Here is a 12507-nt window from a genome sequence, read left to right as displayed (position 1 = left end):
TATGCTAAGAATGATGGAGTGAAAATACAGCGCCCATGACAACCCAAGACTGACTACACTGGACTTCTTTTTTGTGTGACTTAAAGTCCCATTTGGTTACAGATTCTCTTGGGTATGTTACTTGTAGTCAAACTTAAACCAATACCCAAAGTATATTTTTCTTTTAAGCCCCCTTCAGGAAAGTATGTACCTAAACTATAATGGTGGTGCACATATATTGAAGCTGGAACAATATAGGGATTAGCATGGCTCCTGTGCAAGAATGTTATGAGGGTTTGTGAAGCGTTCCATATTTAAAAAATAAAATCAAATAAATGCAGGGTCTCATATTTAAAGTTATGCATGATATGCAATTCTGTATAATAAAATATGCAACTTCATAGTATGTTACCAAACAATAATGTATTGGGGCCTTCTTTGTATAGTATTTGCAGTATAAAGCCTTAAGATATACTGGACTGTCCAATGGATGTGGTAAAAAAAAAAAGGTTAAATAACGACAATCACATTTATCGAATGCTTACTATGTGCTGCCACCATTCTAAACATTTTATGTGAAATTAATTTGACCCTAATAAAACCCTATGATGGCTTTTATCATCACCCACCTCCTGTAAAAACAACAACAACCAATTCACAAAGAATTTTTAAGTGCACATCCTATTAGAATAGTAAAGTTACTGAAAGCATAACTGGCCCTCTCACAGGAAGCAAAATTTTAAATTATATACCCTATTTTTATTTAGAAGAAACCCCCAGGTTCAAACTGACTATATGATGAAATGAAGCAAAAAGAAAAAAAAAAAAGCTTTAATAAAGCTTTGTCTTGCAGTGCTTACTGATGAAGAAATGTGTAGCAAGAAGTACTTGAGATAATATCTTCCACTGAGACAGAAAGGAAGAAGGCAAATAAAGAAACCCAGATATTCTGGCAAGGTATTACAAAGTGCTGAGATGACAGAATAAAGGGGTTGGGAGTCATTGCAGATAACCTGGAGAAAAAAGGAGAAGAAAAAAATGTCCTAAGAGTAAAATGAATAACTGGTGAATAGCACCAAGAGTCCATCTGAAATCTGAGAAAAATTAATGTGTATATGAGTTAGTGTGCAGTGCCAGTGTTATACTAGTATTGTTACAGAAACAGTATTAATCTATAGGTATTCACTAGACATCTATAAAAAAAATATCTTTATGTGAAGACAAGAGTTAAAAACAAATTTAAAAAAAGAACCCAGAAAAAATACACAATCTGAGACTTGGAAAAAAAAAGACCTACTATGTCATGAATGTTTGTTTCCATCTCTCCAAATTTATAGGTTGAAGTCCTAAGCCCCACTGTATTGCAATTTGAAGATGGGGCCTTTGGGTGTTAATTAGGGTTAGATGAGGTCATGAGGACATGACCTCACAGGTTAGTGTCCTTAGGAGACACCAGAGACATTGCTCTTTCCCTGTGGTCTCATATAAAGAAAGGGTTCTGTAAGCACACAGCAAGATGGTGGCAGCCTACAAACTAAGAGGCTTCAAAACTAAACCTACCTTGTCAACATCCTGATCTTAGACTTTGGCGACTCCAGAACTGTGAGAATAAATCTCTTTTGTTTAAACCACTTGGCCTATGGTATTTTGTTATGGCAGCATAAATTGACCAGGAAAAAGAAACTCTTATGAGCTTTTGGAAATTAAAAATGTGATACTTGACATATGTTCAAAAGAGTCAGACAAAAAAAAAAAGGTCAGAGGTCAAATCAAGGAAATTCTCTCAGAAAGTTATAAGGCAAAGAGATGGAAAGCAAAGGAGAAAGAAAAACAGAAGATTAATGCTGGAATTCACAAAGAAATGAAGGGGGAGAAATGTGGTAATTATTAAAGAAATAATACAAGAATTGCCCAGAAATGAAGGAAATGAGTCTGACCAAGACAGCCTGCCAACTGCCTGAAGCTAATTAAAACATACACACCTTCACCAAAGCACTCCATGTTAAAATTTCAGAAGCAAATCTCCGAAGCAGAAAAATGGTTACTATAAAGTGTTATCAGAAATGGCAGGTTAAAAGACAATGAAGCAGTGACTTTAAAATTCTCAAGGAAAATGATTTCCAACCTAAAGTCCTGTGGTATCAGTTAAATAGGAGCCATTTTCAGACATGCAAGTTCTTAGAAATCTTACCTCTATGTACACTTTCTTAGAAAGCTAGTCAAAACTGTTCTTCAAAATGAGGGAACAAACCAAGCAATCAGATGTGGTGTTCAGCAAACAAAGACTCCAACTCAGGAGAAAAGTGAAGTTTGAGATGCCATGGAGCAGAAGGCCTGGGGAGCACCAGTCCAGACTACAGCTCCAATCAGGTTCCAGGAAAGAAGGAAGTACATTATCTGAGACTGTATAGACAATAAGTTTTCAGAGGGCTTTTGGAATTTTGTAGTGATTTTGGGAAAGCTCAGTGAGAGGAACACAGAAATTTTCAAAGGGAACAAAAAGACAAGAACATTAACTACAGGAAAAGCAAAGAGTTATAAAAGGAATGACACATAACCTTAACTTGACTCAAGTGAACAACACTCCCACATAGTCATGAGGTAAAAACTGTCCATGAATTGAATTTAAAAACTGCCTAAAGGGATCTAGATATGGGAAAATGGGATGGTATTATAGTACCCAAATTCTCAACAGTGATAACAGGAAGCTACTTAAGTAAAATTTAGAAATGTCGAGAAATACCTAATTTAGAAAGGTGAAGATTAATGCATGCTAAAAACAGCTCAGAATTAACAGGATTTGGCAGTGGGGAAGTATAAAGCTAGGAAATCACACTATTTATTACAAGTACTTTAAGATTGGTATTAATTTTTAATCTATGTACATTACTTGGTTAAAAACCTAAAACAACTAGATGTAAAAAGAACTTTTCCTTCAATGCTCTACTCCTCCTGCTCTTTAAGACATAAAACTTGTCCAATAATTTAGCATAAAAAGTAATTTCCTAATTTAAAAAAATACCACAGATATCAAAGTAGTAGTAAAGCATGCATTAAACTCATACAAATAGTGCTTTACAAAATCAATCATACATTTCTGAACTTTTCTTAGGCAAATGTTTTAAGTAGTTGCTATAATTAAAGAAACACAAATATAATAGCACTAAATAGCTTGAAAATGTAACAAATACATTTTAAGCAGTCATTGCTTATACCCCTGACTCCATGCTAAAAGTAATTTAATTTTGTTTTTTGATAGTGAACTCTCTATACTGCAGCTGTTCTCCATGTCTGAGGTATCCAACATTCAAACTTAAATGCATATAATGAAGTGGTGCCTTAAAATATTGCACTGTTAAAGTTTTCTTGGTGCATTTAACACAGAAATACTAGTAAGATGCTTATTACTTCAGGCAGGTAAGCATTAGAATTTTAGGTCAAGTTACTGGAGGTATCAAATAATCAGAAGTGTTTTCCTGGGTCTGACGGTCAGATAATTTCTAAGAAGTTTACTGTGAACCTGGTTTAGAAAGGGGAAAGCTCATGCTTACTACCCCTAAATTTCTGAAAACCTTTCTAATTTTGGCTTTGCAATACATTCAAAATGGTGCATGGCATTTTTAAAAAAACATTAAAAAAAAATACAAGAATGTTCTTTGAAAACTTATTACACTTACTCTTTTAAGGTATTCTAATTTAAAAAAGTTTAGGAAAGGGAAAAATGAACATAAAAAAGTTTATTTCTAGCCCTGAAAGAACAAAATTATTGAACAAAGTCATCAAATACAGCAGTTAATGTAACAATTAAATAACTGAATGGGATTAAATTAAAAAGTCAATATAAAATTTGAAGACAAAAGCTGCTTTCACTTCATTACATTTCTACCTACCGACATACACACACACACACAAAATAAAACACCACCCAAAATAAAACACATTCCTACCAAAAAAGTTCAATTCCAAATAAAATTCTCTGCTTTTCTTTTACCCCTCTCATTTGGTAACATTCCAGAATGGTGAATGAGAAAGACTTCAGTACTGTCAAGGTCAGACCAGTGTTGGATTCTCCTTTGTAATTCCCACAAAACCTACACCAGCGTCTTTGCCAAAGTGGTCAGCAAATGTGCTGAGAAAAAAATATATGTCTGTGTGTATTTTTCCCTTTCTTATACTCATGCATTTCATGCACTGTGTAAAAACTGATTTTAATTGTTTAAATATCTGTTGTGGGAGTAATGAAGCCAAGGGAGACAATCTTTTTTATATTGCTATGAAATTCCACTCTATAAAAACAAAATGAGTACTAATCTGGATTTTGGCTATATTTTAGAATTAATTTTCTAACATTTTAACATTTCACTAGATATGGATCTCAGTATATTTAAAAACTTTTAGATTAAAAAACTGCTGCAAATTCTTTAAGTACGCCTTTTTTCCCCCCTCCTAACTATAGCTACTGCTTGATCAAATCTAGAATTATTCTGGCTAGAATACAGTATATTCAAACAAATGTGTTTATGTGAGCCCTAAAAGAAATACTCATAGGTAGTTTTAAATTGCTTATTAAAGGCACAGGTTTCCTTATGGGCTGGTGGTAACTAGAAAAGCAGCTTGATATCTGTAAGTGAATGGGAAGAGAATTATGTGCCAGGCACTCAACACATGGAGAGAGAGTTGTGTTAGCATCAGTTTCTGATGCTATCACAATCATTTTACTTGTTTACTAAGTATTCTAGGTAGGATAAAATATTCAATGTTTTCATGGTTTCCCAATTTTAAATGTCCCTAAAAGCAGCAAAAGGAACAAAAGAAGAAGAAAAATTTAAGACTGCTAGAGTCTAAATATAATAAATAAGTACTACAGTAATATTGTCCCAATAACACAAGAGGACTAAGGTAACTTTTAGATTTCAATGGGAATTTTCATTCTAAAGTGATGACAAAAAGGGTGAATAAAAAGGCAGTTATTTAGAAAACATGAATCTTAATTCAGATATAATTTTTCTTTCAACAAGATCTAAACATTTTAATTAAAAATTAATAAATCACAAATTCATATTGCTTTTAAGGCTATTTTGTTTAAAAATGACACACTGGAGAACCAACGTATATTTCTATTACAAGTTAGTTTATCCAATTAAGTAAAGAATAAACCACAGTGTAGCTCCCTTAACCTAGGAGTCGGGTTTTAATGACCAAGTCCATTGCCAGCAACGGATGGGCAGGTGACCATCTGAAGTTGTGAATATAAATCCCAAACTGCTTCTATAAACTGAAAGGACTTCTGCTGAGTCATAGGAATAACAATAGGGCACAGGCACTGTATTCAAAGAATATGGTCTTTAAGACTTATGCATGAAGTGCCGTCTAGAGTGGTCATGATCATCAGTTTTATCATCTAGTTGGTTTTCATCGGTAGCATCTTCTTCATCATAATTCATCCAGACAACTATTTACAAAAAATGTTCAAATCTGAAATTCAAAGAGGCCATGTAGCTTTCCACCAGAAATAAACTGGTTTGTTCCTGTAATTTAATAATAACTGTAGAGGCCAATATAATCTAGAGAAACATGAAATCAAGAATCAAACTGAAAACAAGAGTCCAGTAAGTGCTCTAGATAGAAGTTTCATTAACTATTTTACTAATTTCTTTGAAAACCTTCCTGCATTCTCAATAAAAAACCAGCCATTTCTATTCTTATACCTGTATCTTATAAACAGATGATGGGAATTGATAGGAAATAAAACTATTTTAGTTCCCCCTAATGTACTCCAAAACATCAAAATTATTTTTATTCATGATTTGTACTATTACAGGATGGCAAGCAGGCATGAAGTTAATTAGGAAAATGGTATGAGCACTCCCATGTTCCAAAACCAAACCACAGATTTTTCTCTTTTAACTGGCTCTTTGCATGCCAGAAGGGCCAATACTGCATCCAAATGCAAAACAATAAGAAATAAGGAGAGAGGAAGAGGAGAGGAAGAAGAAATGAGGGTGGAGGGGAGGGGAGAGGACTCTAATAATTAATGCTACAGGTCACAGACCTTTTAAAATCTTTAAAATAAAAAATGTATTGTTATCAAGGACATTCCATTTTTCTTCTTTCTCCAGTTTTGCACATAAACATTATTTACTTATTTGAAAAAGCTAAAGTAACTCAGCATCTCAGATGATCCATGAATTTATCAAGTAATACTATCAACTTACGTCCTCAGACAGTAAAACGTCGGTAATGGGTTGGGTACAATGTTTTTAACAAATCTCTACAGTTTACTGGTTGGCAGCTGCATCTCTATATAAACTGACAATTCTCTTCCGTGAATATAGTCTCATCTAATTATTTTAGAGCTCACCAATGTTCAAGTCTTTCACGGTCTCTATTAGCTCCAAATATCTTCTCCTTTAAATGGAAAAAAAGTTAATTCTGAAAATTCAATGGTTATTATATTATTTACCATGGTGGTGGGGTAGTGGCGGTGAAGAATAGGGTGAGAGAGGGTTAATTAGAAAACAAAATAAAATTACAACATATACAGAAACTTATTTCCAAAATGATGAGGAAAAAAGGGAAGAGGCAAGTAGTGGCACTAACAAGAGTTGGAAGAAAAATCCTGAAGTCAAATCTGAAGAGGAAACAGTCAAAAAGAAAACAAAATCATAAAGATGTATAGTCAATGGGATTCTTTTTCTGTCTCAATGATTTAGTTATAAATATAGATTATTAGTCTTCTCTCTATACATGTAACAAATGCCAAGCACTTCACTACCATGAAATTTCTAAAACTGACTTTCACATTTGTTAAAAAAGGTAAAAATCACATACTTTCTTCCCTTCTCCCAGTTCAAATTCTGAACTGAAATATTACATATACAACAGCTGGTTCTAACTTCTATACAAAGTTAAACCATATTAAGCTCCTTTGCCAATATAAGGAGCTACATAATTTCTATCAAACTTTACTCAAATATAGGCCTAAGAAAAATTTCTCAAAGCAACTAAAAGGAGCAAGTCAAGGAAAAAGAAAGCTACAAAGAGAGAAAAGTAGACCAGCAGATGAGACAAATAACTGAAAAACTCAAATCTACCATTCAAGTACTGAAAATAACCCCAAAAGGGACAATGAATGGAATCTATTACAATGAAGTCAGCAAAATAAAATGCAAAACTCAGGCATGATAAATGGCCCTGATGGGCTGTCTGCTGAAAGGCTAGTGATTCATTCCACAATTCCTTTTGGACCCTAATGAAGGGATTCAATAGAAGGTTGTCATTCTGTTTTGCAATTTTCTCTTGGTTGTCTTCAGGAAGTTAGTTGTTTGCTTTTTTCCTCCATGTTGTGCAGGCCATTTCCTTAAAACCCGAAAGAGTAATAATTTTCATATATTAAAATACTTCTTTTAGAAAATGGAAAAGGAACATGAAGCCATGGCAATGATGTTAACGATTACTCTTCATTGCTTCTTTAGCTGCCATAATCAGTGGTGTCAAGCTAGATAATGGTTTGGCCAGTTTCAGGAAAGGATGCTGCCAGAAACAGGGAAGAAAAATAAATGTATAAATGTCACCATTTAGAAGCTAAATATTTCTTTTCAATTAAAGCCCCAAAGTTTAATGGGCCATTATTTATTAAAAACAACAACACATATTTCAATACCTGCATAAAACCAGCATAACCAATACATCAGTTCTATTATAAAATTTCAGTTAAATGACCCAGATACCTAAGCCAGCAATGAACTGGTCTAAGAACTTATAATATGCAAAAACTCATATACTTATTATAATATGATGGGTATTTTAGTCCCAGCAACGAAATCCTAAACTATGGCAGCTGCCATGCTTCTGTTGATGAATGGGCAGTGAAATGTAACATAACCCTATATAAACTTTTTGTTGGTTACTCAAAAAAGTCAACTTTCCCCCCAAATAGCATCATTTCCAAATTCACCTGTAACAATTCTTTGGCTGAACCCCTTTTCTCCACATCCATCTCCAAACATCGATTTAAGAAATCCCGAAATATTGGGGAAAGTTTCTCTGGGTTCTGAAGTTCTGGAGTCCCGTTAGTTGCTATCAGGTACAAAGCCTTTAAAAAAGAACATCTTCTATATACTTAAGTAGCTCAAGAAAGTGAGAAAGCACTTTATAAACTTTATGGATCTTTTATTACTGTAAAGACAATCACCATAAATACTAAAGTGAGGTTAGTACTATTTCTACCCATTTGGGTTATTTGTCCTTTGTTTTAGATATTATATTTCCCTAATTTCTCAAAAATGAGGTTCATCTTTTTTTTTTTTTTTTTGGTGGGTGGGGGTGGTGGAGGTGCAGTTTGGAGGTTATATGCAATACATGATGATAAAATGACTGTAATGTGTAGGGGTATAAATAAATGACCACAATCCCACCAGTAACATATATAATAGCATCCCATTTACCTTTCTCAAGCGTTTTTCAAGTCACACCACATTTCAAAACAATGTAATTTATCGAAACCTTTAAAAGACTAGTTATATCTATAGCTATAGATGAAGAGGCAGAGCACAGAGGACTTTTAGGAAAGTGAATATGCTCTGTATACTATAACGAGGGACACATTATTCATTATACATTTGTCTGAACCCACAGAATGTACAACACCCCAAGCACGAACCCTAATGTAAAATATGGACTCTATGAGTGATAATGATGTGTCAATGTAGGTTCACTGGCTGTTAAAAAATGTAAGCTCTGCCCTGGCTAGTGTGGCTCAGTGGACTGAGCACTGGCCTGCCAACCAAAGGGTCCCTGGTTCAAGCCTCAGTCAGGGTACATGCCTGGGTTGTGGGCCAGGTCCCTGGTTGGTGGCACACGAGAGGCAAACACACACTGTTGTTTCTCTCCCTTTCTTTCTCCCTCCCTTCACCTCTCTCTAAAAATAAAATAAACCCTTTTAAAAATAAACAAAATCTTTAAAAAAAGAAAGAAATGTAAGTTCTGGTGAGGGACGTTGATAACGAGGCTATGCATGTGTGAAGGAAGTGGGTATAGGAAATCTGTACCTTCCTTTCAATTATGCCGAGAACTGACAACGGCTTTTAAAAAGTCTTGAAAAAAACAACTCACAACAAAACTAGCTATATCCCCAGCTTCATCATTACTAACAACTGATTAGAGCTAGAAAATTATTCTAATGGCTGAATTGACTAGCGTCTTTAATTATACGAATGTTTCATAATTCAATCACGTCTGAAAAATCCTTGTATGTGCTTTTCTGATTATTTTCTTTAAATTCCTAGAAATGGAATTTTAATAAATTTAATAAACTATTTTTTAGAAGTTTTAGATTTATAAAAAATTGAGTAGATATTACAGAGTTCCCATATTCCACCCCATCCACTTCAGTATCTTACATTAGCATACATTAGGGTTCACTCCCTGTACTGTACTGTTCTATGGGTTTTGACAAATGCATACCATCATGTACGCATCATTTCAGTATCATACAGAATAATCTCACTGCCCTAAAAATTCCATGCTCCCCTTATTCATCATTCCCACACCCCTAAGCCCCTGGCAACCACTGATCTTTTTTTACTCTCCAGTTGGAACCATATAGTACACATAGCCTTTTGAAACTGGATTCTTTCACTAAGCAATATGCATGCAAGGTTTTTCTAAGTCTTTTTGTGTTTTTTTTTCTTTTCTTTTTTCTCTTTAAATGTTATGCAGTAACATTCCACTGTATGGATGTACCACTGCATGTATATTCATTTTTTTTGTATAATTTTTTTATACAATATATTTATACATTTCATAAAATGGTTGCTTCCAGTTTTGCACAATTATGAATTAAGATATAAACATCTGTGTGTAGTTTTTTGTGTGGATAAAAGTTTTCAAGTCGACTTCTGGCCAGAATGGAGACATAAACCGACACGCTCTCTCTCCCTCGACAGCTAAGAAGGATTACAACTACCGCAAAACCAAAAATAATAAGTTCCAGAAAATAAACTACGTGGAAGTCCAACGTATGAAGTCATAAACACGTGGTGCTCGTCCAGATGGGTAGGAAGGGCAAAACCGAGGCTGAACGAACTGTGCAGGAGGCGACAGCAGCGAACAGCGGGACCCAGTAAGCAGACACCCGTATTTGGGGGGAGGAGAGAAGCGCCTGGGATCCGGTCCCGGCTGCAGACCAGACCCTTTGGCTCGGGATTCCAACACCGGGGAAGGCAGACCCCACTGGGAGGAGGCTCCTGGTTCCTCAGCAAAGAGTAACATCAGGAATCCATCTTGGACCCCCGCCCCCACGCAAAACGCTAGTGTGGTGAGAAAGGTCCCCAGATTGTGACCAGCACACGGGGCTCCGCCCAATATAGCATAGGAGGTGTGACAGCGCCCCGCCCAGGAAGGAAAGATAAACAAAACGGTCAGAATGGCAGAATTAATGATCAAAATACCAATCACACAGCTAACAAAAAAACAAATAAAAGCATTGACTGATGAACAAACAGCGAATCTTTCTGAGACTTCGTTCAGAGCTATAGTCATAAGGCAGCTTACAGACCTAACAGCGGGGCTGAATCAACACAGGGAAGGAATGAAGGCTAGTCCTGCCGAAATGAGCAAAAATACATACAAGTGGTGAGGAAGGGAAAGCCATGGATCAAATCAACAAATTGGAACACAGGGAGGGAACAAACAGTCAACCAGTGCAGAAAGAGGAAACAAAAATTGAGGAATATGAGGAGAGGCTCAGAAACCTCTGGGACAGCTATAAGCCAACGAACATTCGAATTACAGGATTGCCAGAGGGTGAAGAAGAACTAGAAATTGAAAAATTAGGTGAAAAAATAATGAAGCAGAACTTCCCGAACTTGGGTAAGGAAATAGACTTACAGGTCCAGGAAGCACAGAGAGTTCCAGAAAAACTGGACCCAGGGAGAACCACTCCAAGACACAGTATAATCAAATTGTCAAAAATTAAAGATAAAGAGAGAATCTTAAAAGCAGCAAGAGAGAAGAAAAGAATCATGTACAAGAGGTCCCAATTAGACTATCAGCTGACTTCTCAAAAGAAACTCTGCAGGCAGGAAGGGACTGGCAAGAAATATTCAAAGTAATGAAAATCAAAAACCTACAGCCATGAATACTCTATCCAGCGAAGCTGTCATTCAGAATAGAAGGGCAGAGAAAGTGCTTCCAGGACAAAGCAAAACTGAAGGAGTTCATCAGATCCAAACCACTATTATATGAAATGTTAAAGGGACTTGTTTAGAAGAAGGAGGATCAAAACTATGAACATTAAAATGAAAACTGTATCACAACAACCAACAGCAGAAGCTTGGGAATCGAAACAAAGGCAAACTAAGTAGGCAACGAGAGTGGAAAAAGAATTATAGGTATGGGGAACATTCTGGGGCGAGGTCAGTGGAGAGGGGGAGGGGGGAAAGGGAAGGAGATGGTACAGGAATTAAGAAGCATAGTAGGAGGGAATGTAGTAGACAGGAAGAGGTTGAGAAGAACTATATGCACAACCAATGGACATGGACTAAAAGCAGGGGACAGCTGGAGGAGGAGGGGAGCAGAGGGGAAAGAAATTGGGACAACTGTAACAGCATAATCAATAAAAAAAATGTCTGGTAAAAAACAAAAGTTTTCAACTCATTTGGGTAAATAATAATGGGTATGATTCTGGATCATATATTAAGAGCATGTTTAATTTTGTAGAAAACTGTCAAACTGTCTTCCAAAGTGACACCACCATTTTGCTTTCCCACTGGCAATGAACAAGAGCTTCCTGTAGCTCCCAGTCCTTACTAGCATTTGGTGTTGTTTTTGGACTTTAGGCCATTCTAATAGTTGTGCAGTGGTCTCTGTTGTTTTATTTTAGTTTTTGAAAGATTTTATTTACTTCTAGAGAGAGGGGACGAGAGGGAGGAAAAAAGGGAGAGAAACATCAATGTGTGAGAGAAACATCTGATTGGTGGTCTCTCACACACCCGCAACCAGGGACCTGGCCAGCAACCCAGGAACGTGCCCTGACCGGGAATTGAGCCGGTTACCTTTCACTTTGCTGAACAATGCCGAACCTGCTAAGCCACACTAGTTAGGGCTCTTTGTTGTTTTAATTTATCAATTCTCTAACAACATGATGTTGAACATCTTTTCATATACTTACCTGGTATCTGTATGTTTTCTCTGGTGAGTTGTATGCAGATGTTTTGCCCATTAAAAAAAAGTCTAGCCCTGGCTGGTGTGGTTCAGTGGATTGAGTGCTGGTCTGTGAACTGAAAGGTCACTGGTTCATTTCCTAGTCAGGGCACGTGCCTGGGTTGCGGCCAGGTCCTTTGTTGGGGGTGTGCTATCCTTTTTCCTGGAATGTGTAATCTGGCATTTATCCAATCTCACATTGTAGTTTGTAAATTTAATTTTTTTAAAAAATAATGTTTATTTATTTTGTTTTTAGAGAGAGGGGAAAGAAGAAAGAGAGGGAGAGAAACATCATTGTGTGGTTGCCTCTCACACACCCCTAAC

The 12507-nt window shown here is 36.0% G+C and overlaps 1 protein-coding gene and 1 pseudogene across 1 annotated transcript in view; one reads left to right on the top strand and one right to left on the bottom strand.

Moving 5' to 3' along the window:
- The first annotated feature begins 203 nt into the window (after window positions 1–203).
- LOC150021730 (U6 spliceosomal RNA) lies at window positions 204–297 on the top strand (annotated as a pseudogene).
- Window positions 298–3701: 3404 nt separating this feature from the next.
- Window positions 3702–12507, bottom strand: part of PAK2 (p21 (RAC1) activated kinase 2) — a 109335-nt gene continuing 100529 nt past the window's right edge. Inside the window, exons 14-15 of the mRNA XM_090278327.1 lie at window positions 7937–8074; window positions 3702–7512 (exon numbers count right to left, since the gene is read on the bottom strand). Coding sequence (XP_090134453.1) covers window positions 7426–7512; window positions 7937–8074 — 225 coding nt within the window. The 3' untranslated portion in view covers window positions 3702–7425. The remainder of the gene's footprint in view (window positions 7513–7936; window positions 8075–12507) is intronic.

The sequence above is a fragment of the Furipterus horrens genome, unplaced genomic scaffold, assembly GCF_987537825.1.
Source record: "Furipterus horrens unplaced genomic scaffold, mFurHor1.1.pri manual_scaffold_1, whole genome shotgun sequence".
Taxonomy (NCBI): domain Eukaryota; kingdom Metazoa; phylum Chordata; class Mammalia; order Chiroptera; family Furipteridae; genus Furipterus; species Furipterus horrens.
Note: the sequence above shows the minus strand (reverse complement) of the source record. Positions and strands in the feature narration are given on the sequence as shown.